Below are 27,273 nucleotides of genomic sequence, written 5' to 3'. Positions count from 1 at the left end.
TACCTGGAACCCTTTGCTAGGTCCACCTAGATCTTGTCAGCACTTTGAGGTCCCTGCTGGGCTGTCCTGAGTCTGAGGTCTCCTCATGAGCCCTGGGCAGAGGTATCTGATACTGCCACCCTCAAAGCAAAAAATAAAATAAAATAAATTTTTTTTAATTTTTAAAAAATTAAAAAAATAGGAGTTCCCATTGTGGCACAATGGTTAACGAATCCAACTAGGAACCATGAGGTTGTGGGTTCGATCCCTGTCCTCACTCAGTGGGTTAAGGATCTGGCATTGCTGTGAGCTGTGGTGTGGGTCGCAGACGCGGCTCGGATCCTGCGTTGCTGTGGCTGTGGTGTAGGCCAGTGGCTATAGCTCCAATTAGACCCCTAGCCTGGGAACCTCCATATGCCGAGGGAGTGCCTCAAGAAAAGGCAAAAAGACAAAAACAAAACAAAAAAAAAACCTCCCAAGAAAAGAGGTGAGGTAATAGAGACAGCAAAAACACAGCTAAGGCCACCTTTGCCACCTGATGGCAAGGGCAAGGCCAGGACAGACTTCCAGTGATCTATCTTGTGGCCACTCTGTGCTGAGCACTTTACATGGGGTCCTTACAACCTAAACGGTGACTATTTATCCCCGTGTTACTAATGAGGAAGGTGAGATCCGAGGGGGTCCATAATCTCCGATCGCACAGCTAGTCCACAGAGAAGCCTGGATTCAAATGCTCAGCACTTCCCCGTGTCCACCCAACCTCTGACTCTCACTGCGGAGAAGGAAAGGTACATGCTAGAAAGGGCGAAGCGTCTGGAATCAGAGGCCCGGCGACCACACGACTCACTAGCTATGACTATGGGCGATTTCCCTTCCTCTCCAAGACTCAGTTACTTCATCTGTAAAATGGGAATGCTAATGTCAGCCCTGCTTCAGGTGATGGATGGGAGCGCCACGTATGATCCCCACTAGGGAACAGCAGGGCCCTTCACTTGTGCGAATTTGCAGGGTTCTTCTGACCTCCTTTGTTCTCCTGCAAGCAGCCTGAGGCTCGTGTGGTCCTAAACATAGCAGCCCAGGTCCCTTACAGGGGAGGTGAGCGAGGATCTGCTCCGTCTGGCTGTCTTTTACCTTTGCACGTGCACAGACACACGCACACGCACACGCGGGGGTGGGGGAGTCGGCCTCTTGCCCCCTCCCACTGTGCCACACATCTGTCCACTGACCTGCAGCCCCTCTCCTCCCAGGACATCGCCTCCCCCAAATTCTCCATGCCCTCCCCCGTCCGCACAGTCATCGCCGCCGACTTTGACAATGACCAGGAGCTGGAGATCTTCTTCAACAACTTCGCCCACCGCAGCCCCTCAGCCAACCGCCTCTTCCGGTAGGTGCTTCAGGCTGGCAGGCAGCCACTCACCCTTCATAGCTGGGGGTGAGGGAGTGGGGGTTAGGACTCAGAGGCATTTCTCCAAGGGAAGGAGGGAGGAGGGGCCCCTGATGAAGAAGCAGAGAAGCGGGAAGGACAGGGATTGAGCTAGAGGCCGAGAGAGATGGGGGTGGGGGGTGGTGAATCCTGGGCAGGAAGCTGGCCTTCTGCCATTGGGGTGAAATGGGTCGAGGGGCAGGGCCAAGGTGTCCCCAGAAGCCAGGCCCCACTCTACTACCCAAAGGGGTTCCAGAGCCAGGTCTGTCTGGGTGCACGTGGGGGAAGCAAAGATAGGCAGGTTTAGTGACTACAGGACTTCTCAGAGCCTTTACCACAGGAAAGGTGGATGGAGTGTGCCAAGTAGATGTGACCACAGGACGCTTCTTTCAAAGATTTTTCTCTTGGGATTGGTGCTCTGCAAAACATCCTTTGGGAAATGCTGGATGAGACAATTAGTGATAGAGAAGAATTGCAGCGTGTGAGCCCTGCAGGGCGGAAGGGCTAGGTTTTTGGAGCTATCACTTCACTAAGAGGGGTCATTGGCATCAGAACCCCCTGAGGGCTTATTTACAGTACAGAATCCCTGGGCCCACCCAGATCTCCTGAATCACAGTCGCAGGGGCTGAGGCCCAGGAATCTCTCTTTTTCACATGTGTCCCCGGCATCAGGTGATTTTAACACACTAGTGTTTGAGAGCTGCTGTTGGGGACCAAACCACAGGACCCATGTGGCCTGAGACAGCCCTGTTTCTGGCCTAAAACGTGCTAATGGGGCTCAGGAGCAGGTGGCGAGAGGAGGGTGGACTAGGACCTTGGATGCAGAAAATAGGCCAGATCAACTGCCCGGTTCCCCAAGGCCCCCATCCCCTCCCCCAGGAGGGTCCCCAACTATTAATACAAGGCGAGACCTGTGACTAAGTGTGTTTTAAAATATAATTATTAGCAAAGCATCAATCCTGACTGGCTGTAATCACCCCCTGAAGGCACCAGATTTACTAATTAGGTGCCTTGCAAAAAGCTTATTCACAACTTCCAGATTAATTGCGGAAGATCAATTCCTCGTTAACAGAGACACTGCTTTCCTTCTCTGGCTAATAAAGTGTCACTCGCCAGGGCCCCTGAGCACCAAGGAGTCTCTGTGGCCCAGGAACCCAGGCACCTTCCCTGCCCGCCTGGCCTCTGTCAGATCTCCCAGGCGCCCTCCGGCCTCCTTCCCAAGGGCAGGCTGGTCTCAGGCTGTCCGTGGACAGGGTCACCACATGGTCACCCCGTGGGTTTAGTGTGTTTGCCTCCATGCAGCGGCAGTGGAAGCCACTTTCCAGGTACTTGGCGGTGCCCCGAGTCCCCGTGGCAGATGGCTCGGTCTGGAGCACACAGCAGAGAGTGGGGGGGAGGGCCTATAGCTGGGGCCACCACTCAGCTGGCAACTCTGGAAGTTTAACCCCCACCTGTCCCATACCAAGTGGGCTTGTCACCTGTGACTGAAGGGAACATTGGGAGGCTCCTTATAAGTATGCAAAGCCTTGGTGTTCTGTTTGGTTTTGCTTTTTAGGGTCACACCTGCGGCATATGAAAGTCCCCAGGCTAGGGGTCCAATCGGAGCCATGGCAACTCAGGATCTGAGCCATGTCTACAACCTACAGCACAGCTCACGGCAATGCCGGATCCTTAACCCACTGAGAGAAGCCAGGGATCAAACCCACATCCTCATGGATGCTTGTCAGGTTCGTTACTGCTGAGCCACAGCAGGAACTCCCTTGATGTGCTTGAGTCTGCCAGTCCTTCAGTGATGCCTGGGAAACTGAGAACTCCTTATCTATACCAGGTGCTTAATGCACGTTCAGGGGTCCTGATAGCAATGGCAGGGCAACAGGCATGAGCAAGGACTATCCCCGGCCAAGCGGGGACATGTGGTGGCGCCACTTAAACATCTAGACATGCCTTGATCTGTTCCCATCTCTCCACCCTGACACCCTCCCGCACTCCGGCTGGCACCGTGCGTCCAGTGCTGCAGAGCCAGCTGTTGAAAGTGCAAATCTCACCATCCCCTCTTCCACTTAAACCCTTTAGAAGCTCTGCATTACCTTCGCTTTGATGTGTCCCACAGCCTGGCCTTGTCCCCAGCCTTGTCGCTCTCCACTCCCTGGTTTATACCTAAGCACCAGACAACCTGAGCTTCTTTCACTTCTGGGCTGGGCCAGACCTGACCCCTCAGGCTGCCCACACCCTCTGCCCTCTCTGTCTCTTCTTGGTGATGCCCACTCACTCATGCCAATATCAGCTTAGTTGGCCCTTCCTCTGAGAAGCCAGTCCTGGTTGCCCAAACCTGGGTAAGCTAGCCTAGCCCTGCACCGGATCTGCTGGGCTTCCTCCTTAGGAACCCTTAACCCCATTGTCACCTGAACCCAGGGGTGGCTCTGCTCAGCTATGACAGAGTTTTCAGGACATGAGTGGACAAAGGGACTGTGGGTGCCAGCAGACTAAGGCATACACACCTCTGACAGGGGTGCACACATCCGAGTGCACTGCCAGGCAGGTGTGCTCAGGACAGGTGCCTGTGTGGACAGAGGACACCTCCCAAGGCATCTGCTCAACCCTGCAGACACCGTGCAGTTCTGCCAGCACCCTCTGCCATCCAGCCACCAGAGACTGCAGCTCCAGGGACCTTGGCCCCCTCCTGAAGAAAGCGCTGGCCACAGGGCTGCTCTCTGGTGACTCTGTGATTTGGGCCACATGCACCTGCAATGTGGGGAGAGAGTGATACAGACCCTTCCTGGTCCTATTTATCTCCCCGTCAACCCCAGCATTGCTCCACACAGCCAGGGCAGAGCACCCATGGCTGCGAGAATCTAACGTGCGAGAAAAATTAGAGAGGAGCACTCGCCACCATCATCAGCGTTCGGTTCAATGTGCAGAAAGAACAAGACTTTCACAGTGGACTTTACAGCAGATGTTACTGTGACTCAGAGTTCAAGACAGACAGAACCCCAGCAACGCAAAAGGACCTTTTCCTCCCTTTTGCCTCTGGAATTCCTCCCTACATCCCACAGACGTGTGCATGGAGCTTGCCGAGAGCCAGGCACTGTGTTAGATGCTGCGGGAGATGCAAAGAGGAATAATACACAGTCCCAGCCTACAAAGAGCTCACAGTCTAACTGGGGAGATAAGATGCATTCATACAGAGCTTCAATACACGGCAGAAAGTGATAACGTCCAGGAAAGTGACAAAGGCAGAGCAGCAAGGCATTGCTTCCAGCAGGGAGGGCTTGGCAGAAGTGACATTTGGGGTGGTGGGGGCGGGACACCACATGTAGCATCTAGAACTCAGAAACCCAGGGCCACTTGAAGGAAAGTGAAGGTCAGTTGAAGGTAGTTGCACCCCTGTCCCTTCTCCATCCATCAACTGCCCTTCCCTGGGCTGTCTATAATTCATCCATTAGAGAAGGAAAAATCAATATTTACCAACATAAATTAAAACCCAGGAAAGGCGCAGGCAGGGTGCAGCAGGGTCTGTGAGCACGGTGGCTCTATCGGTATCCCGTGGCAGCTCATGCACAGCAGGGTCTCGGGATGCTCAGGGGACAGAGAACGGAGCTATGGGCCTCTGGGACCAGGAGGCCACTGGGGCTTCGCCAGCATGTTGTCATCCACGAACAGCCTGTCTCCTCTCCTGCAGGGTCATCCGCAGGGAACACGGCGATCCCCTCATCGAGGAGCTCAATCCTGGCGATGCCTTGGAGCCTGAGGGCCGGGGCACAGGTGAGGGCACCTGAGGGCTCCAGCCTGCATGCCCCCGTCTCAGCGGTGCCCGTAGCCTGGGGTGAGAGCAGGAGAGATAGAGCAGCTGGTCCCACAGCTGGACTCCTCCCGTCCCTGCCCCTCTGAGGCTGAGATCCTGGGCAGGGGTGAGATGCAGGGAGGAGCCCCTGGGAGCGCCAGACAGGAAGCAAAGGAGAGGAAAGTCCATTCTCCCAGTCCCAGCGCCAGCGGGTCAGAGGTGTGGGAATCTATGGGCAATGGCATTTCTGGTGAGCAGGGAAAGGAGAGGCTGAGTGTCCTGCAGTCTGACCCCTCCTGACACGTAGCCTAGTGTCCAGAGAAAGAGCACGGGATCAGGAGTTCCAAGACCCGGCCCTGCCAGTGCCTCACCTGTGGTCTTGGAAAAGGGTCTTCTCCATACCCACAAAATGGGGATAATTGCCTCTGCCCTCCTCACATCGCTGGGTGATAAGGACCAAAGGACACCAGGTATGTGCAGAGAAGCGATAGATTGACAAACACTGTGCCGATATAAAGGGCGTGTATAATGGACCAGGAAGAAGCCCTCATAGTCTGAGTTGTTTGCACCCATGCTCTCCTTGCAAAAATCCAGGGCAAGGAAAGGGACACCCCCCTCTGTGTATTCCTACCACGAGCGGCTGCTAAAAAGGAGAGGATTTGCGCTTCAAGCTGCAGTCTTCCTGCCCAGCACCGTGCTCTTAGCCTCCCAAACTCAGGGCGTGAACCTGGCCCTGGTCACGACCCCCTCTCTGCTGTGGGTCTCCTGGCCAATGGCCAGAGTGAAATCTGTGCTGTTGCAGGGGGTGTGGTGACAGACTTCGATGGAGACGGGATGCTGGACCTCATCTTGTCCCACGGAGAGTCCATGGCTCAGCCACTGTCCGTCTTCCGGGGGAATCAGGTGTGCATGGACCTCAGGACTCACAGAGCCCAGCCCAAAGAGCTCGCCGGGGCCCGGGTGGACGAGGGCAGAGGAGCCCTGGATGCTTGCTTGACTGGCGTGGCGGGAAATGGCCATCCCGGGACCAGAGGAAGCAAATAAATTCCCAGCAGCACAGTAAACCTCCAGGAAGCGCTGCCTCTGGGAGAAGCCCTTTGCCCCTCCGCCTTCCATCAGCACTTCAAAAACCCGTTTCCCTGAGTCAGTAGGCTTTCCCTGCTCTTTGCAAACTTCAGCCAGCCTGCCTGCTGTGTCCACCCTCCCTGCCCAGCTCCCCCCCCCCACTTCCTCTGCCCCTTTTCTTCTCCCCCTCTTTCTCCTTCTCTCTCTCACCCTCCCCTCCCTGCTTCTTCCACCCACCCCCCCTGATGCCTGGGCCTGCCTTCCTCCCCCTTTCAGGGCTTCAGCAACAACTGGCTGCGAGTGGTGCCGCGAACCCGGTTTGGGGCCTTCGCCAGGGGCGCTAAGGTCGTGCTTTACACCAAGAAGAGCGGGGCCCACCTGAGGATCATTGACGGGGGCTCGGGGTACCTGTGCGAGATGGAGCCCGTGGCACACTTTGGCCTGGGTGAGTCAGGGCTGGGGGTGGGCGAGGGGCAGGCAGTGAGCGCTTGTCGGGACAGTGAGGGCTGAAACTGCATCCCATCCCGCTGAGATGCAGGACTCACAGCCTGAGCATCTCCCAGGTACCATGTTACCGTGACACCAGCAGCTGGAGTCAACCCTTCTGTGAGAGGAGCAGGAGGGAGCTCAGGAAGGTTTCAGGCCCCACCCCTTGCTAGGGTCCCCATCCTGGTGCCTCTGAGGAATTTCTTCACCTTGGGTCAGAGTCTTTAATCCTCCATTTGTTCTTCAAACAATGGCCGGGACCAAACCTGTCCAAACCAGCGGCTTTCCAGGCCTCTTAGGCATTGGTTCGTTGATTAAAGTGTCTCATCAAACCTCGTGCCTTCTTGGCTTCTAGACTTGAGAAAAGCACGCATTCTCAGCAGGAGCGATATCATCCCCAAGAGGGTAAAAACTGGTTCTTGGCTGTGGCAGGGGAACTGAAAGAAATCCTACTCTTTTATGTATATGTATTAATATATATATGAATGAATATTATAGATGTACATTTTATATATGTATACATATGTATAAAACATAAACTGATATACTGTACACCTGTAGTATTAATAAGGTGTAACTATACAACTATTAGAACAGCTAAAGTGAAAAAGAATGACAATACTAAATGCTGGTAAGGATGTAGAGAAACTGGATTTCTCATTCACTGCTGGTACAGCTACCCTGGACAATAGTTTGACAGTTTCTTTCAAAGACAAAAAAACTAAACTATAAAACAGCTACAAGCCCCAGCCATTGTACTCCTGGGCATTTATCCTAGATGAAGGTTCATATAAAAATCTATAGATAATTGTTCATAGCAGCTTTGTCTATAATAGCCCAAATTGGAAATGACCTTGAGTCCTTCCATAGTTGAATGGGTCAATACATTATGGTCCATCCACACCGTGGAATATTACTCAGCAGTAAAAATGAATGAACTGTTTTTTGGGGGTTTGGCTTTTTTGTTTTTGTTTTTTTTTTGCTTTTTAAGGCTGCACCTGTGTCATGTGGAAGTTCCCAGGCTAGGGGTCAAATTGAAGCTGTAGCTGCCGGCCACAGCCACAGCCATAGCAACACAGGATCCGCCCTACACCACAGCTTATAGCAACATTGGATCCTTAACCCACTGAGAGAGGCCAGGGATCGAACCTACGTCCTCATGGATGCTAGTCAGATTCATTAACCACTGAGCCACAGCGGGAACTCCAAAAGGACTCTTGATACACACAGCAACTTGGATAGCTCTCACGGGCATTATGGTGGGTGAAAAAAAGACCAGTCTCAAAAGGTCACATATTGTTGATTCCATGTATAGAATGTTCCTAAAATGACAAAATTATAGAGATGGAAAGTAGATGGTTGCTGAGGGGTAGAAATGGTGAAAAGGAAAGAGGTGGGAATGACTCTAAAGGGATAGCCCCCGGGAGGTCTTTGTGGTGATGGAGCAGTTCTGTTCATTATGGTGGTGGCTGCAGGAATCTACAGGTGGTAAAACAACAGAGAACTAAGACACACACTGTACCAAGGTCAATTTCCTGGTTTTGACATTGTATTATAGTTAAGTAAGGTGTAACCATTTGGGGGAAACTGGATGAAAGGTATACAAGACCCCTCTGTGCTCTCTTTGCGACTTCTTGTGAATCGATAACTCTTTCAAAATAAAACCCTTTTTTTTTTTTTTGGTATTTTTAGGGCTGCACCCACAGCATATGGAGTTTCCCAGCCTAGGGGTCTAATCAGAGCTGTAGCCGCCGGCCTACACCGCAGCCACAGCCACAGCCACGCAGGATCCGAGCCATGTCAGCAACCTACACCACAGCTCATGGCAATGCTAGATCCTTAACCCACCAAGCAAGGCCAGGGATCAAACCCATATCCTCATGGATGCCAGTCGGGTTTGTTAACCACTGAGCCACTACAGGAACTCCCAAAATAAAACTTTTTTTTTAAAAGGCACTGAGGGTGGGAATTACAGGGAAAAACTCTTAAAAACCTTGTTAGGGAGGAAGTGGAGTAATGGAAAAAATGTTGAGAAACACTGCAAGTGGTGAGAGGGGCAAGAGAGTCTTTACTAAAACCCAATGGTTAAGAAAACATTTGAGTCAAATATACCTAGGTTCAAAATCAGTCACTCTCCCCCATGTGTTAGCACCTCATGAGTTGATACAATGTTAATATAAAAAGAGTAGGCGGAGTTCCCATGGTGTGCTGCAGAAACGAATCCGACTAGGAACCATGAGGTTGCAGGTTTGATCCCTGGCCTCGCTCAGTGGGTTAAGGATCCGGCGTTGCCATGAGCTGTGGTGTAGGTCTCAGACTCAGCTCGGATCTGGCGTTGCTGTGGCTCTGGTGTAGGCTGGCAGCAACAACTCTGATTAGACCCCTAGCCTGGAACTTCCATATGCCACTAGTGCGGTTCTAAAAAGCAAAAAAAAAAAAAAAAAAGTAGACAATATGGTCTCTAAGTAACAAATATATATATGTATAAGTTAATATTATATGCACATCTTATGTGCATAGAAAAAAACCAAAAGAAAATCTGAAAAGTGTAAACAGTGTCCTCTCTGAGTGGCTGGATCAGTATCATTCCAGGTGTGGTGACACTTTTGTTATTTCATTTCATCCTCGTGGAAAACTGAGTATCAGAACAATTAAGAAAGCCTCCCCAGGTCCCGTGCTAGGTAAGTGGCAGAGCTGGGATGCAAATCCAGACCTGCCTGTGGATGTGATTTTTATTTTCTTCCATATTGGGTGTGTGTGCGTGTGTTTTCCAATTTTTATAGGCAACACATAATATTTATATAGCCTGAAAAAGAAGCATAAATATTTAGGGCACCCAAGGCCGGCTTATCTGAGCGTGTTCTCAGGCTATTTTACCCTGGGTGGGTTGGCCCGCAGTTGGAAGTCTGTCACTTTTAAGGCAGCCGTTTGCTAGGCTGGCCCTAAAAGTACAAGATGACTTTGAAATACGTGGCCCTCGCTTGCAAAATAGCACTAGCCAACTGTAAACTAAGCCCTTAGTCTCTGCCCCTCAATGGGCAAAGTGTTTTGCTCAAGACACCTCATCCCAACCTCACCACAACAGGATGCATTAGGAATCATAACCCCCATTCTGCAGGTCAGGAAACTGAGGCTGAGTTAAGTAACCTGCTCGGAATCACACCTCCAGAAAGTAGGAAGGGCTGGGTTCGGACCCCAGCTTCTTGAACACACAGTCTGAATTCGTAACCACGGTGACTGACTGCTGGCCTTCCCATAGCTGCTCTGTGTGCAGCCAGCCAACGTCCTCCTGCTCTGCCTCTTTCTTAACTGGACATCCATGACCCCACAGTTACCAGCTGACCCAAGTGAGACCACCCGCACCGGGATGACTGCCATGGTATCGTGGGCAGGATGCTTATCCACGTACCTGGCTTGGATATCAGCTCCATTGTGCAGATGTGAAAATGGAGGCTCACAAAGCAATCAGCGGTGAGACCAGGACTGGGGCCGGGTTCTCCTTCCCCATCCCATGGCTGCCTCTGCTATTTTGAAATGTGTGTTTGGGGTCTTCTTGGGTCTCTTCTCTGGCCAGTATCTGCCCCTGCCAAGAGAACAGATCTGCTTCTTCAGCTGGGCAGCCACAGCAGAGCCATTGGGGAAGATTATGGGGGTTCAAGAGCCTCTGTCCCTCTTCCTGACTGTCCGCCTCCCCGCTGCTCAGGATTTTGGAGGCTGCACCAGCCTGGGATCCCTCCTGACTGCCAATCCTTGCTGTTCTGCAAAACCTGGGGATTTGTTCTGGCTCTGAATGCTGGTTCAAACTGTGCCACGGGTCCCCCGCAGCCTCCTCTCTGGTGCCAGATCCCCTCCCAGAAAGATACAGAAGGAAGGTGACGCTTGGGGACCGGCCCCTGCAGGTCAGTCTTGGGCCTGGCAGTGAGATTCCCTGAGGCCACTTAGCAGGCAGTGGGGCAGCAGGTGGACAAGCAAGAGGCAGGAGGCCTCCATCCCTGCAGCTCCAAGGCCCACCATCCAGAAGGATCTTCCTGGATCTATCAGAGCACAGGCCTTCCTGACTGATGGAGGAGCCGGCAAGGGGGCAGGAAGAGAGGGAGCTGATGGGAAGGGCAGATGGAAAACGGAAAAAGCAAGAACAATGGGGAGACCGAGACGGGGCCCAGGAGAGACCAAGAGACACAGAGAGACGTGGCAGAGACAAATGAAGCAAAGACATTCTCCCTGCCCTCCAGGCTCAGTCCCATGAAAGAGACAGATGGACGCTGGAGCCCTCATGCAAACAGACTTGCCATCAGATGTGCCATCACACTGGCCCAGTGGCTCTGAGAGCACTAAGGCGGGAAAAATTCACCCCCATCTGGGCAGTTTTTTCAAGGAAGTGAGCCTCGAACTAGGTCTAGGAGGATGGTAGAAATTTGGAAGGTGTGGCGGGGGCTAGAGGAGAGCACCCAGGGGCTGGGCTGGCTTGAACAAAGGCCGGAGCTGGGGGTGTTCACCATGTCCATAGAACGAAAGGTCTGGTGGGAACGGAGCCGGGAAGGGAGCCCGGGGGCACCCAGAGCCAGGCTGAGAGGGCAGGCTGAACAGAGGGGGCTGCAGAGTCCGGAAAGCCAAAGCCAGGCTTCACTGTGGGAGGGCAGGGCTGCAAATGTGCCCAGGAGCCACTCACAGGGTCGGTGTCCTGGCACCGGGAGCCCTGCAGGGAAAGCAGGATTTGCAGTTGTTTTTATTTTTTATTTTATTTTTTTTATTTTTAGGGCCACACAGCGGCATATGGAGGTTCCCAGGCTAGGGGTCTAATTGGACCTACAGCTGCCGGCCTACGCCACAGCCACAGTAACGTAGGATCCGAGCTGCGTCTGCAACCTACACCACAGCTCACAGCAAGGCTGGATCCTTAACCCACCAAGCGAGGCCAGGGATGGAACCCACAACCTCATGGTTCCTAGTCGGATTTGCTTCCACTGCACCACGATGGGAACTCCTTGCAATTTTTTTTGTTTTTAGAAGACTTTGATTTTTTTTTTTTGCTGACTGTAAGAATAATATATATTGGTTATAGACAAACTAGAAAACATAGCATCATAAAAAAAGAAAGTAAAAATAACCCATAATCGCACCACTCTGTTGAGAATATTAAGCAAAAAAGAAACCTTTCGGAGTTCCCACTGTGGCTCAGTGGTTAACGAACCCGATTAGTACCCATGAGGATGTGGGTTCGCTCCCTGGCCTTGCTCAGTGGGTTTAAGGATCTGGCATTGCTGTGAGCTGTGCTGTAGGTTGAAGACACGGCTCAGATCCTGTGTGGCCGTGGCTGTGGCCAGCAGCTACAGCTCCGATTGACTCTTAGCCCAGGAACCTCCATGTGCCACAGTTGCGGCCCTAAAAAACAAAAAAGACCCCCCAAAATTTTCTCCTTTCACCCTCCCGCAGTATCATTTGCCTACTTACTTACTGAGCACCTACTATATGCCAAGCACTAACCCTCGCCATGGGCGACATTAGATTCTAGTGGACGGAGGAGTAGCCTATAGTACCTAATGAGATGTTAGACAATGTTAAGTGCTGTGACAAAAAGAATATGCATGACAAGGTAAGGGGAATAGAAAGGTAGGCAAGGAGTACACTGAACCTGGGTGGGCTGTTCCCAGTTCCATGCTTTTTGATGTGATTTTATTCCATGCAAAATACACGAGAGCATGTTTATAGACAAATACGCCATAGAATTTTTTTTAACAGAAATGATTACACTCTCCCTATTATTGCCCAAACCTCTTTTTTTTTTCCTTCTTACCTGTATATCCTGGACTTCATTCCAGGTCCATGCATGTCTCTTTTGTTTTCCTTTCGAGTGGCACACTGTTTCACTGTGTGGCTGCATTCATAATTTATTTAGCAGGTCCCCTATCGACAGACAGTTCAAAGGTCTCCAGTCCTGAGCCGTGTGTTTTGTGGTGGTTGGGGTGAGAAGGAGCGTGTACAGAACAGGACTATAGAAAGGGCTGCCCTGACTGAGCGCGTGGACGTGTGGCCCCAGGCTGTGCGGGAAGGGCAGAGGGCTGCAGGAAGCCCGCTTTCCAACGCTCCTGCTCAGCCCCTCTGACCCTGCTCCTTCCTCTCTCCGGGAACCACCCCCGCCCAGCCTCCTCCTGACTTTGCAGCAAGGTGTGCTGGGAGGCTTGGCTAGTCCGCAGACCTGCGTGGGTGCCCACGTGCACCTCTCAGCAGACAGCGCCCACCGCCACCCCCACCCCCACCCCTGCACGTCCTTTCCCCACGCATCTCGGCAGCTCCTCACTCACTGGCTGGAGGATGAACACCTCCTGGGGCTGCAGGCCTTTGCCCAGTCAGTGGGGAGCTGTGGGCAGAGGACTCAGCTTTCTCAGACCTCACGTGCCCTCCTGGACTGCATCGCATCACCTAATAAAAACTCAGGGACCTTGCTATGTTTTATGCTCTGGGGGTTCCCAGAGGTTGTGTACAGTGCTCTCAGCTTCATCCTACAGAACAGTCCCACGCAGCCCTGCTCAGGGGGAGCGCCTGGCGGAGTTCTGCCGTCCTTCTCCACCCTACCCTGGCCTCTCCCTGCTCCTCCTGATGCAGATGGCCCGCTGGGCTCAAAAATAAGCGTTTCTGGAGTTCCCATCGTGGCTCACTGGTTAACGAATCTGACTAGGAACCAGGAGGTTGTGGGTTCGATCTGCCCTTGCTCCGTGGGTTAAGGATCCGGCGTTGCCGTGAGCTGTGGTTTAGGTTGCAGACCCAACTCGAATCCCGCATTGCTGTGGCTCTGGCCTAGGCCGGCAGCTACAGCTCCGATTCGACCCCTAGCCTGGGAACCTCCATGTGCTGCAGGAGCGGCCCTAGAAGAGGCAAAAAGACAAAATAATAATAATAATAATAATAAATAAGCGTTTCTGCTCACAGCCCTTGTTGGGTGCCACGCTGCACCCTGGCTGCTCTGAACCAACATCCCAGCCCTGCACAGCCATCCCTGCTTATCCCCCCCGGGGCTCTCCAGTTCCTGGCTGGCAGAGGGCTAACCAGCTCTACCAAACCCAGGAAATGAAAACAAGTGCCAGTTCTCTCCTTGCCTCGCCAGCGCCCACTAGGGGGCTCCCCACTGGGCCAGTCCCCCCCAGGCTTGGAAGGCACCCCCATCCCCTACACATACACACCCTGCCTTCCTTTCAGCCGATTGTTTCCAAGTGACTCAGAGCTGCCTCCAAGCCGGCTGGTGCTCATTTAGGGAAGGAAAATTCGGTGGCCCACATAGAAATTGCTTTATTAAAGTGCAAAAATATTCCACCAACTGTATTCCCACCATCTGTTGTGCTTGTAATTCTTCTGAAAAGCGCAATTCTCTGTGCCTCTGTGGCCTTTGTCCTTTAAAAGCTGCCAGAGGCGACTCCCTCCTGCTTTTAATGGGGCCTCCTCTGTTCACGACCCGGCTCCTCAACACCCAGGCCCCAGCAGTCTGGCAAGCTTAAAGGCAACCCTTGTGTGATGTCTGGGGGCTGGGCCCCCTCGTTTGTGCCGCTGCTTCAAAACCTGAGATTTCTGGGGCAGGGGGAACAGCCGGGCCTGGGGGCAGGAGCCCAGATTCCAGTCCTAGCTCAGACACCTGCAAGTCACTGCACCTTGCCATCCTCGGTGTCTGCATCTGAAGAGTGGGTATAAACTCTCCCTCTCAGAGTAAATGGGAAGATTTAAGTCAGCCACACCTGTGAAGGCTCCAGTGTCCTTCCCCCCGTCTCTCCTCGCACCCACCCCACCTGACACACGTACTCACCCTCTGCTTCGACAGCTTTGAACTTCTCCCTGATCTTCAACATACTCGCCCTTTTCATGCCTCTGTACCTTTGCCCACATGCTGTAGCCTCAGCCTGGAATGCTTCTTCCTTCTCTTCTCTGCCTCACAAGCTGTTATTCCTGCAACAAGCCATGAAATGACTTTTAACACCCACCCCTCTCATCAAGTGGTACCAACGCTATGGGTGGGCTTTCCCAGTTTATTACAGCGTAATCACTATGTTCATTGCCCCACGGGGCTGAGCTCCTCCCGGATGGGGCCTGGGTCCGTCGCCTTCCTGCTAAATCCCAGAGATCCCTGCATGATGCTTGGCCCGGGGGCGGACTGGGCAGTAGAACAGAGGTTCAGCAGATACAGGCTTTGGGATCAGACATTCCCGTCCGGGTAACTGAGTCATTCCCTTCACCTCTCCAAATCTCATCCCCCTCAACTCTAAAACAGAAATGATCAAACGAGTACCTTCTCGTGGAGATGCTGTGTGATCCAAGGCAGTCACACCGAGAACCACCTGGCACAGTTTGGGCTGCACACTCTCTAGTGTCATTGCCAACAAGTGGAAAGCCCTTTGTGAACCACAGGGTGTGCCCCCCCCAACCCCCAGCTTAAAAATGATGAGGATGGGAGCCCTGCGGGTGACCCTCGGCCAGGACAGGGCTCACATTCCAAGAAAGAAGACCGGTCTTTCTTTGATGGGCTAGAACTCCCACTTTCCAGATGAGGAAACTGAGGCCCCAAGAGGGTCCCCCAAGGTGGCAAAATAATCGGTGGCAAGGAGATGTGTTCCCCGTGGCTGACTTACACCTCTGAGCCCCTGCCCCTCCTCCCTGGGTCGGGAGGAAGGCAGGAAGCAAGATTCAGATGCAGGATGTAAATTTGTGTGTGTCTATGAATATTCGGCAACTCTTTTGAGTTATTTGTGGCACTTCTGTCAGGCTGGAAAATGTATTCATGTAGCCGGTCTGTTGGCTTAGGTGAGAAACATTTGCTTTTCTTTGTCTCCATTTTTTAAAATGGAAAAATGTTTACTTTTTATAGCTGCCACTTAATTTGGGTGCTGAAGACCCTAAAAATGCCTATCTTTTGAACTTCAAGAGGCTGTTTCAAAACAGAAGTGCGGGCAGTGGACAAGCCCCAATCCTATTTTCATCCCCTTCGCCAACATGAATTCTTGTGGAAGGAAGAAGCGGGGGAGTGGGGGTTTATATGAAATGTTTTCTGGCTTAATAAAGCCAACTCCAGAATCAGTAAGCCTGGTCTGAAAGGGGGAGTCTCTGTGGGAAGAGAAGCTGTACCACATGGGGCGGGGGGCGGGGGGTGCTGCTCTGCCGTGCCCATGCCCACGCAGGCAGAGGCTGCCCGAGGCTGGAACGCTACCATGAGGTGGCTCTGGAGGCCTTGGGTCGCAGGGAGCAAAAGGGGACCAAACACAGGCAGGCTCAGGAAGCGGATGATGTGGCTCTCAAGGTGACCTTCCTCCGGAAGCCCCAGACTGACGTGCTGGGACTCGGGGAGAGAGATGCAGCTGGGTCCTTCCACACCGTGCTGTCTCAGCTCCCACCTCAGAGCGGACCTCGGCCCAGGGGCATCTGCACAGAGATTGCCCTCCAAGTTTGGACGTGGCTTCCACGCTTTTCTTAAATAGGAGAACCCCTTTTGTACGTGAAAATCTTCCGCAGACTACCCGCGGCCCCCACGGTAGCAACCATTGTAAAAGGCACTGGTGAACGGGAGGGATCAAAAGCTGCGATGAATTCGACAGCATTCGAATTTTAGTTTCCCTTGTTTCCTGGCAATGTCTAGATACAGGAAAGGGGAAAGTAGCACATGCGTGTGGGTGACATCATTTATTCAGCCCACGAATGATGCTTGCGGGGGAGTGTCTGGATCTATGGACCCCTAAGCACCGAGCCCATATCTGGCCAGCCCTGGGAGGGGACAAAGTGGGGCCTGCCCCCTCCCTCCTACCTGGGCTAAGCACTGCCCTCTCTCCCAGGTGCCTGACCAGAGAAGGGCCTCTCCCTGCAGGTGAGGCCCAGCCCCCACCTCCTCCCCACCCCGATCCATCACCATTAGCCTGACCTTGTCTCAGTGACGGGCCTGATGCCTTAAGCAGGGAGCCGGGGCTGCTTTGACAATGCCTAAACACCTGACAAATCTTTCCAGCCTGCTCTCTGCCAATGATGCAACACACTGCTTTAAAGGATGTGTGGCTGGATTCCCTGTGAATATTCTCTGAGCTTCGCCACCAGTAGTTTTTGGAAACATCTCAGCTTTGCAGAATGATCTTCCTCCTGTGCCCTCTGCCTTCCTGGTCTTTGGCCCCTCGGCTTTTATTTAGAGCTTGGCTCAAATCCCTCTCCCCAAGAGCCCTTCCCCCATTAGAAAAGGCCCCAGCCAACTCTTACTTCCTCTCTGCCCATCACCCTGTCTTTGTTTTCTTCATAGAGATTGTCAGTATTTATTTGTTCATCTGTGTGCCTGTCTATCCCCACTAGAGGGGAAGCTCCCTGAAAATAGGGACATTCCCTGTGACGGCTCCAGCAGACTATAAATATTGATGTAAACACAAAGACCAAAAAAATGTGACGTGCCCGAGATTACACAGCCGGGCAGAGGTAAAGGTCTCCCATGTGCCCATCCCCCACCATGTCCTTCCCAACATGCTAGATACGTGGCACCGCCAAGATTTGAACCCGGGGAGTTCCCACTGTGTCTCATCGAGTTAAGAACCTGACTAGGATCCATGAGGATGCAAGTTCAATCCCTGGCCTCGTTCAGTGGGTTAAGGATCTGAGCCGTGAGCTGTGGTGTAGGTCACAGATGTAGCTCATATCCTGTGTTGCTGTGGCTGTGGTGTAGGCCGGCAGCTACAGCTCCGATTCAACCCCTAGCCTGGGACCTTCCGTATGCTACAGGTGGGGCCCTAAAAAAGAAAAACAAGAAAAAGGAAAAAGAAAAAGATTGGAACCCAGGACTTCAAAGTCAACCTGTTGATCACCAGGCTTTACCTTCTTCCCTAGAACAGCCTCTGGTTTGTTGACCTAACCACTAGAATGTAAGTTCTAGAACCATGCTGTCCAGTATGGTAGCCACTAGCCACGTGTGGCCATTTAAATGTAAATTAGTGAAAATTAAACAGAATTTAAAATTCAGATCCTTATCACGCCCATCCCACTGCAGGTGCTCGGCGGCCACATGGCCATCATTGTAGAGGTTCTCTTGGGCGGCATTGTTCTCCTCTGCCTGGTTCACACTTTCTCCAGCACTTAGAACGGTGTTCAGTTCATATTTTTTATTAGGGGAATGAATAAATGAATGACGATACTTTTGCTGAGAGTCCCTCCCTGTCCCCCTCCTCTGTGACTGGCCCTTTTTCCTTCCATCCTACAGGGAAGGATGAAGCCAGCAGCGTGGAGGTGACATGGCCGGATGGCAAGATGGCAAGCCGGAATGTGGCCAATGGGGAGATGAACTCTGTGCTGGAGATTCCCTATCCCCGGGATGAGGACAAAGTTCAGGACCCGGCCCCACTGGAGGTGAGCTAAGGCGTCTGGGCCTCAGAAAAAGACCAGAAAAGCAGGCCCCACCCACAACCCCCTGGGCTGAAGCTGGAGTCCCAGGACTCTGCTGACTTTGTTTCTAGAAATAATGGAAATCTTCTTAGCAAAGGGTGGGCTTCATAATGATCCCTCCATTTGTAGTTTGCACACCAGTATCACACCCACATCTCTTCCACTACTCACAGAAATCCTGGGGTATTGAAGCACAAGTATCTTTGTGCCCATTCTACAGAAGAGGAAAACTGAGACCTAGAAAGAGAACCTATTGAAACTGCACAGCCAGTTGTAAACAGAGTTAAGAACTAGCCCCGGGTCATTCCTGGTTCTTTCCAAGGCTCTGACAAAGCCTCCTGCTGCTTCTAAGGGTGGGGCAGGGCCTCTGGGGGCTCTGGGAGGAAGAGCTCTGGGCCACTCTGGAAAGGACCAGGCCCTTGCGAATAAGAGGAAGGCTTCTGGGGAGCTCACAAAAAGCAGGGAAAGCTCGGGGTGAGTAGGAACCAGGCGCTCAAGGACCTTTGTCATTAGTGCACTGGCTCAGGGGCAGGGGCATCCTTCTTCCCCAGTAACCCTCACCAGCATCCCGTCATACGCCATTTCCAGCTGTTGACATTTTCTGTCTCCGGAGGGGGACCTGGCTTGCAGGCACCCATCCCTATGAGTGGGGGAGATTCTCAGAGAAGAGGGTGCAGAGAGTGAGCATCCACAGCAAAAAGCATCTCCACTCCTCTTTACACTTGGCCTTCCTGAGACCCGACCTCGGCCTCAGGGCGATGCCACAGGAGGGATGTCCCAGCGCAGGCATGTGGCTCCCATGCGAAGCGAATGAGCAAGAGCTTGCACTGGATCTGCTCTTGGCCTTCCCCCCAGTCTCCAGTTCTCAGTGCAGGGGAGTCCTGGCAGGGAGGGGCTCTCTCAGGCTCAGCGCTAAGAGCACCCCTCATTCTGGGGTCAGGGTAACAGCTGCTCTACAGCTGTGAGGACCTGGGATGGGATCTTCTCAACTCACTATTGCCTCCGCTTCTGCCTGCCTTGCAGTGTGGCCAAGGATTCTCCCAGCAAGAAAATGGCCATTGCATGGGTAAGTTGTTTGCAGGTACCAGGGAACGGGGCAGAGGCCAGAATCTTGCTGGGGAATGTCAGCCTAGGCCCCGGCAAGGCTCGGGTTGCAGACAAGGGGCTGCTTGTCCCTTGGGCTCCAGATGCCAAGATAACCGCCATGTGACTCAGCAAGGCGGGAGTGATGGTAGCGACCAGCAGGCTGAATCACTGCAGCTCTGGCGATTGGCAGTGCTTCCTGCCATGGACACGGAGAGAAGGAGCCTGGGGAGGAGATGCACAGCCACCTGGCCGGTGCTCGCAGTGAGGCCTGGTCCAGCGGCCAGGGTGCCCAGAGCAGGGACACATCCTCCACCCAGCAAGGAGCAAGCAAGGGAGCTGTGGGGAGGAAGGGTGGGCACGGCCAGGGGTCTTTGGAGCCAACCAGGGTGTGGGTGTGGTCACAGCACAGAAGGGAGATCGCAGCCTTGTGCAGTACTGGGGGGCAGGTAACTGCAGCCCTGCCAGGCTCTTCGAGGCAGCTTTGTGAGGGTCCAGTGACCTTCTAAAAGTCCCCTGAAGGCCTGGAATGGCTAAGGGGCAGCCTGGAGGCTCAGCCCTGGGAAGACCTTCCACCCAATGTCTCCCATCCCGATGACCAGCACTGAGGGGTCAGGCCAAAGGTTCTACCTGCCTTTATTGTATATATTTTATTTATTTTTATTTTTTGCTTTTTAGGGCCGCACCCATAGCATACGGAGGTTCCCAGGCTAGGGGTTTAATTGGAGCTACGCCACAGCCACAGCAATGTGGGATCTGAGCCACATCTGCAACCTACACCACAGCTCACGGCAACGCCGGGTCCTAAACCCACTGGGCAAGGCCAGGGATCAAACCCGAAACCTCATGGTTCCTAGTTGGGTTCGTTTCCACTGCGGCACGACGGGAACTCCTCCACCTGCCTTTAGATGCTCAGGCAGCCCTCCTCCCAAGTCCCCTTGGCAGATGCTCATCAGCCCGTGCCAATGGGTTTGCTACTGAGATGCAGTTGTGAACAAGACAGACACAGTCCTTACCCTTGTGGATCTTAGAGCCAGTGGGAGGGGCACCGGAGTAAACAGCGATGACCAGGAGCAGGGCTGGGGTGGGGTGGGGGGGCTGCTGTGGGAACACACAGGTGGGGCCCTCGAGCAGTCTAGGGAGGGGCCGAGAAAGTGTCCCAGAGAAAGTAAGGTCTAAGTTGAGAGCTGAGGGGTGATGAGGAGTTCACGAGGCAGAGCGGGAAAGTGTTCTGATGGAGGGTGCTGCATGGGCGCAGGACCACGGGTGGGAACTGGAGGAGGCTGGCTGAAAGGGTGGCTTGTGGAGGAAATCAGTCCCCTCCGCTCTTCCTGCCCCCACATGGCCACTCTAAACAGACAGTGCACGTGCACAGAGATTCTAGCCTCTCCTCTGGGTGGTGGGAAGACCCTATGTGTTCCCCAGGGCAGCCACCTCTTCCTTTCATCACCCAGCAGACATCTGCGTGCCTCTGATATGCTGGGGGTGCAAGCCAAGCACCTGCCCTGGAGGGGCGTTCGTTCTAGTCGGAGAGACAGACCACAAACATGTGACCCAAAAGCTGGATGAAATGAGTTAAGAACCCTATAAGCAGTGTGGGGGAGGGGTGAGCTGGGAGGCCAGGCAGGAGGCAGCTGCAGAGATCCAGGCAAGAGCTGCTGGTGGCAGAGGAGTGAAAAGGAGGTGGACAGATGAAAGTGGTCCTGTGGGGGCAGAACTGACAGGGTAAAGAGCACCGAGGAATCGGGGATCATTCCGATGTCGGCTCATGCAGCCGAGTGGCTGATAGTGGCGTTGATTGAGCTGGGGAAGATGGGAATGGTGGGGGCAGAAGAGGCTTGAGGGCTAGGGGAAATCTGGAGTTCCATTTGGACCTAGCGAGTTTGAGATGCCTGGTAGACAGAGTGACACGTCTGGAGCCCCAGGGAGAGTTGTGGCTGGAGATGGGCGGTCTGGAATGATTCCTGTGTGAAGGAACCGCCTAGAGTGTGAGAGAAGAGAAGACCCTGGGACCGAGCCTGGGCGCCCCCCTCAGGTCGAGGTCAAGTACAGGAGGAGCCCACCAAGGGGACCAAAGTGAGCAAGTCATGGCCCAGAGAGAAGGGACATGCCCCAGGTCATCACAGGGTTGGGTCGGGGGAGGGCAGCAAAGACTGGGCAAGGACCTGCCACCCACACCCTGCCGGGGAGTGACTGACTCCCCTCACCTTTCAGACACCAACGAATGCATCCAGTTCCCATTCGTGTGTCCTCGAGACAAGCCCGTGTGTGTCAACACATACGGAAGCTACAGATGCCGGACCAACAAGAGATGCAGTCGGGGCTACGAGCCCAACGAGGACGGCACGGCCTGTGTGGGTAAGTGTGGCCCGGCCATGGTCCAGGAGCAGAGGGAAGAGGCCTTCCACAGGGAGCTCTGGAAGGCCCCCCGATCAAGGTCCCCAGCCCCTGCCTCCCCCCTGGCTGGCCAGAGTCTCCTGAGACCCCCGTTCGGTCTCCAGGGAAGAAGCCCTACCACTGCTGCCATCATCCGAAGGGCCCCTGGGGTGCAGTGTCCTGGTCAGAGGCTATCACTCTTCTTGTTTCTCCCCTTCTCACATTTCCTAAAACTAACGTTCCTGCCTGAAGGTCGGCCCATCTTTCCCTACCCGGGATCTAGACTAGCTTCCCCTACGCATCTTGGTCTGCATTTCTGAAACGGTATTTGTCTTCTTCCTCCCAAACACTTCCCCCGACCCCCACCCCACCCCCATCCCCTTTCTCTTTTTCCCATTTTCTGCCTCTCTGCCCCATCCTTTTTGCAGCTCAAGTGGCCTTTTTAGGTGGGTATCCTTCTGCCGCCTTTAGAATCTCTGAGCCTCTTTCTCGGGCCTCATCTCTTTCTCTAGGCCTTGGACTTTGCCTTCAGTTATATGCACTTTAAATTCCATCAATAAAGGAAAAACAAAACAAAATTAACAACCTTTGTGGAAAACTAAATCTCTCCTGCTGCCTGTCTCTCTCTCTCTCTCCACACCCAGTAGACTCTGCTGTGTGCTCCCTCTGAATGGACAGCAGGGGTGGCCATCTTTGAAAAGGGAAGTTTGGGAGATACTGATATTCGTGTGATCTTAGTTGTTTGTCAAGCCTTTCTTTGCATGTTTTCTGAGAACATGTTTTTTACCCCATCCAGCCTCCCTCACTCCTTCAGAAGAATCAAGATAGTCCTGTCTTTTCTGTATCCTCCAGTGTCACGAGCGTCTTATTTTGCCCTTAACAAAGATGGCTCCCAGGTGGTTGCTTGCTCAGTTGATTCAATAATATGTCACGTGCCTGCTGGTTTGGCCTGTGCTGTTTCTGCTCTGCGGGCCCTGGCAGCCCACGGTAGAGAAAGCCATATTTGGGGTTGGGGGTGATGACGAGAGGGGAAAAGTGTGGCCCTTTGGGACTCTTGATAAAAATGTTAAAGCTTGAACCTGCTAAGTCTTCCAGCCTCTTTCTGGAGAAATTATGCCAATAAACTCTCTGCTGGCTATTAGTGTCTAGCTGATGAAAAAAAAAAAATGTGTCGGAGGCAAGAAGAGGTGGTTGGAATGCTGAATTAGCAGCAGCCCTTTCGTCTCGTGGCCCTTGGAAAGCAACTCATGAGTCAGAGAAAGTGGGCATGAGCAATGGTTGGTTATGTGCATCAGTGTTCATTTGTAGGGCACTGGGATTTGGACCAGGCGAGGGATGTGGGATGAGCAAGGGATCTGCATGGAGGGAGTACCCTGGGGAAGTCACTTTTCCACTCCGGGCCTCAGTTGCTCTAATCTAAATGATAGGAAAACTGGGCTGGTGTATCCCTAAGAGCCCATTCCTTTCTAAGACCTTTTAATATATAGCTGTACCTAGGCACGTCCAAGCGTGTCCGGTGACCCTGAATTCTGGAAAGAACTTGCAATTTGGTCTCCTCTGCAATGTTCTTGGAAACCTGGAAGCCTCCCCTTTAGGAATGAGGCAACACCTTAGAATCCTTTTCATGACCAGCTTCGGTAAGGAAGGTGTGTTATCCATCACAGATCCGTTCTTCCTGGGGGAAGAAAGGCCCCCCAAGATATAATAAAATCACACTTAAGACCACACCAAGCCTTTTGAAAACATATTTAACCAAAAAACCCTACCACTGTCTGCTATAATAATAATAATACACCTCATCAGTCTCAAAATATCAATTCCTCTTAGCTAGTGCTGTTTTTAACACTCAGAACAGGAGCTTCAATGAAAAGTCTTAAAATAAAAACAGCTACAGGAACAGCATGCATGCACTTAAACTCACTCCCCTTCTGGGAAGCCCACTCCTGTGTGTTGACATGGAATCAAAGATCTGAACAAGCCCCAGAGATGAGGCTCGGAGAGACAAAGTGATCTGCCCAAAGTCACGAGCTAGCTGGTCCCTGAGCCAAGGCCAGAGCCCTCTCCCAGCACCCCGTCTTGTCAGGGGGTAACAGACAGCACTGTCACTGTTCAGACTATTCCCTAGTCATTCTGGAAGATGCTGCCTCTTTAGAAATGAACACGTGGCTCTCAGAGAGTGAGATAAGGAAGACCCAAAACGCACAGAGGCGATGGTTCCAGATGCACTGGTAAATAACCAGATAACGGTGTCCACTGAAGGGCTGCACATGCAGCACAAGAAATGAGGGACAAGACAGCTAGTGTGACAGGCCTGACAGGGACATCAGGAGATCCGAGGTGACAGCAAACTTATAAGGGGAGGCCTTATAAGAAATAACTCTGAATCCCTGCACATTGAGCTTCTTATAACAGGGTATCTGTGACTTTACCCTACTTGGTACATGGGGCCAGATGAGTTACAAAGAGGAGTTCAGAAGTCCCCGCAGGTGCTAAGAGCACAACTACTATATCCTGACTGCAGGGTAAGAAGACTTTCCATTAAATCCATCCTCCCTTCTCCACTTCCTTCCTTCCTCCCTCCCTCCCTCTTTCTCTCTCTCTCCTTCTTTCTTTCAGCACTATTGGTTGAGCTCCTATTTTGTGCCAGGCTCTGGGCATACAATGGTAAATAGCAGTGACATTGTTACTGGCCCCATTTTGCCTTCCTCCAGCCAGATAGAAGAGCCCAGTGCCTGGCATAGGCCTCAGGGAAGCTTTCTAAACAGTCTAGGTAGGAATTCCCATTGTGGCACAGCAGAAACAAATCTGACTAGGAACCATGAGGTTGCGGGTTCAATCTCTGGCCTTGCTCAATGGGTTAAGGATCTGGCATTGCCGCGAGCTGTGGTGTAGGTCACAGATGCAGCTCGGATCTGACGTTGCTGTGGCTGTGGCATAGGCTGGCAGCTACAGTTCCCCTAGGCTGGGAACTTCCACATGCTGCTGGTGCAGCCCTGAATAGACAAAAAAAAAAAAATAAGAATAAATAAAAGTCTAGCTAAATTCTTAAATTGCTATCTCAGAAAGCTAGCTCTCTGAATTCATTCATACATTTATTCAACAAGCATTTGTGGAGAGGCTCCCGGGTGACAAGCACTGGGCCCCTCCCATGAGGGGGGGTCAGGTCCCCCAAATGCTTGTGGCGGAAGAAATATGAGGTTAAGAGATACAGGGTAGGGACTAAACCAGCTCAACATTATCTGCCCCCCAATAACACGAGCTCCCCAGGGGGCCAGGAGTCCTGGCTTTCCAAGCCAAGTGACTCGGTCCAGTGCGCTTACTAGTCTGTGCTGAACCAGCCACAGATGGTGGGCACAGAGCCACACCCAAGCTAGCTAGGCTCAGGGTCCCATCCTTCTCTTTCTAATACTTCCCCTTCTCTGACACCCTGGGGGTCTGAACCCTTGCCTTTCTCTTCTAAGCACAGACAATTCAGTTTTTGTCTCTGTGTGTCTACTAACCCCACTCAGGCTCCTGACATCTTTGTGGGCTTCTGCTGGATTTGAGTTTGTAACAGAAATAGCAAACGCCTTCAGGGGTTGACAAATAATGGAATGGGCTAGAAAGGATTATGCAAAAAGAGGAACTGGAGCCGCTGAAGGGGGCAGAGCAGGAAGATGGGCCAGCATTGCCCAAACTACCTGTTTTTCAAGAAAAGCCAAATAATAAGAATAATAATAATAATACCCTTTTCACTCTGCCCAAGGATGCTCCTCCCAGGAGTGTACCCATTAAAATGGCAATAAGAGCCTACATTTAGTGAGCTCAGCATGTCTGGGGTCAGATCTAAACTCTTTACGAGAATTCAACTTGTTGAATCCTTTCAGCAATCCCAAGAGGAAAGTGCTGCGATTATCCTAGTTTTACAGAGACGCTCAGTGCTGTGTCTGGGCCACGCGGCTGGGACCTGGGCCGGGCCGAGGTGGGGCTCCATCCGGGCAGTCTGGCCCCCTGCTGTGTTCTTCCTTCCCAGTTCCTTGGGGCAGGTGGACTGGTTACACAGAAGCCACCACCTCCCATGCTGCCCAGCATCAAGCGATGGGTTGGGAAAAAAGAAGTGGAGTCCTTGGAGGGCCCCAGATCTGAGACGGGGTCCCCACAGTCACATTCAAGCTGCAAGAAGAGGTGGCGGCACCTGCATTGAGTCCCCTCCTGGGGCCAGCTGGGCCCCCCTCCACAGACACAGACATGGGAACCACACGTGGGCCTCTTCAGCATCTCCTCTGCCGCCAGCCCTGCTCTGGGGAGGTGCCATTCTGAGGGCCAGGAGTTTGATTATGTGTCACTCTGGCTGCTATGGCCCCCTCCCAGGGTCTGGGCGTCACATCCTGACCAGCGCCCGCCACTGGACTGTGGCTCAAGCAGGGATTCCACTCCCACCTCCAAACAGGGCCACTGGTCATCATTTCAGAGCCGCATGGAGACAGGAGGATGAACGCTTCATTTTCTCAGGGAGTCAGCTGGTTTCTTCCAGCAAATTCCAGAATGACACCCCCACCCAGACCCTCCACCCAGGAGGCAACCCCTTCGCTCCCTCCCAGGTCAGCCATCATCTCTCTCCTTCAGTCTGAACCAGACCCCAGACACCTCCTGTCAGGGGCTGATGTTACGTCTCCTTAGCAACAGGCACATCCTAAGAGGAAGAAGGAAGGCGCGCGCGCAGGGCCTGGTTATCTCCACAGATAATGCCAACCCTTTCCTCAGCACTTGTCCTCGGAAGGAACCGCTATTGAACAGCAAAGCGGTCAAAGGCTAGGCCCTCAGAGAACAATGAGAAGCAAGAAGAAAAAAGCCTCCTCGGGGAAGGGAGCTAACATTTACAGAATGCCTGCCAAGCGCCAAGAACTTTTCATCAGCGTCTCCATTAATCCCCACGCCCATCCTGTGGGATACACGCTCTTAGTCTAGTTATGACCAAAGCAACTGAGGCTCAGAAAGAGTAAGCGACCAAGGTCACATAACTAGTTAAGTAACTGACCCCTGGGCAAATGAGTGAACCATGTATCACTCGGCATACACTGAGTGGACACCTACTATGTGCTGGGTATTGTTCCAATGGCTTGGGAGGTACGTCTGTGAACATCACTGGCAAAGATTCCTGAAAGCTCTGGTGACATATGGCAGGCACTAAACAGCATAATAGTAACGCGTATGGTATTTTAGAAGTAAGTGCTATCGGGGGAACAGGGAGCAGCATTAAGACAGATGGGGAGGGCTGAGATAGAGGCAGAATTCCATTCTAAAGAGGGTGGCTCGGGGTGGGCATCCGAAGTAGGTGAACTGTTTTGGGTTTTTTTTTTTTTGAGCCTCAGTTTTCTCATCTGTAAAATGGGAATAATACCTCCCACACAAAGTTACTGCATTAAGCAAGAGAAAATAAAACACTTGAGGAGCTCCCGTTATGGCTCAGCCACCCTACATACTGTCCCTGAGGATGCAGGTTCGATCCCTGGCCTTGCTCAGTGGATTAAGGATCCCTCATTGCCATGCGCTGTAGTGCATGTTGCAGACGTGGCTCAGATCTGGTGTCATGGTGGCCGTGTGGTAGGCTGGCAGCTGCAGCTCGGCTTTGACCCCTAGCCTGGGCACCTCGATATGCCGTGAGTGCAGCCCTAAAAAGAAAAATAAATAAATAAAATAAAACATTTGGCACGAGG

The 27,273-nt window shown here is 52.7% G+C and overlaps 1 protein-coding gene across 2 annotated transcripts in view; it reads left to right on the top strand.

Annotated features, from left to right (window-relative positions):
- The window catches only part of CRTAC1 (cartilage acidic protein 1), a 153,880-nt gene extending 131,165 nt beyond the window's left edge, over nucleotides 1-22,715 (top strand). Inside the window, exons 8-15 of one of the 2 annotated variants that reach the window (XM_047760692.1) lie at nucleotides 1,227-1,363; nucleotides 5,081-5,163; nucleotides 5,985-6,085; nucleotides 6,524-6,692; nucleotides 17,937-18,082; nucleotides 19,142-19,184; nucleotides 21,416-21,559; nucleotides 22,374-22,715. In XM_047760692.1, the coding sequence (XP_047616648.1) occupies nucleotides 1,227-1,363; nucleotides 5,081-5,163; nucleotides 5,985-6,085; nucleotides 6,524-6,692; nucleotides 17,937-18,082; nucleotides 19,142-19,184; nucleotides 21,416-21,559; nucleotides 22,374-22,405 (855 nt within the window). In that variant the 3' untranslated portion in view covers nucleotides 22,406-22,715. Of the gene's footprint in view, nucleotides 1-1,226; nucleotides 1,364-5,080; nucleotides 5,164-5,984; nucleotides 6,086-6,523; nucleotides 6,693-17,936; nucleotides 18,083-19,141; nucleotides 19,185-21,415; nucleotides 21,560-22,005; nucleotides 22,146-22,373 lie in introns of those variants that run through there. The other variant, XM_047760691.1, reaches the window with a different exon arrangement.
- Nucleotides 22,716-27,273: the final 4,558 nt, after the last annotated feature.

This window comes from Phacochoerus africanus, chromosome 15 (genome assembly GCF_016906955.1).
Source record: "Phacochoerus africanus isolate WHEZ1 chromosome 15, ROS_Pafr_v1, whole genome shotgun sequence".
NCBI classification, from domain to species: Eukaryota; Metazoa; Chordata; class Mammalia; order Artiodactyla; family Suidae; genus Phacochoerus; species Phacochoerus africanus.
The sequence above is the reverse complement of the archived record's forward strand: the minus strand, read 5'-3'. Positions and strand labels throughout refer to the sequence as shown.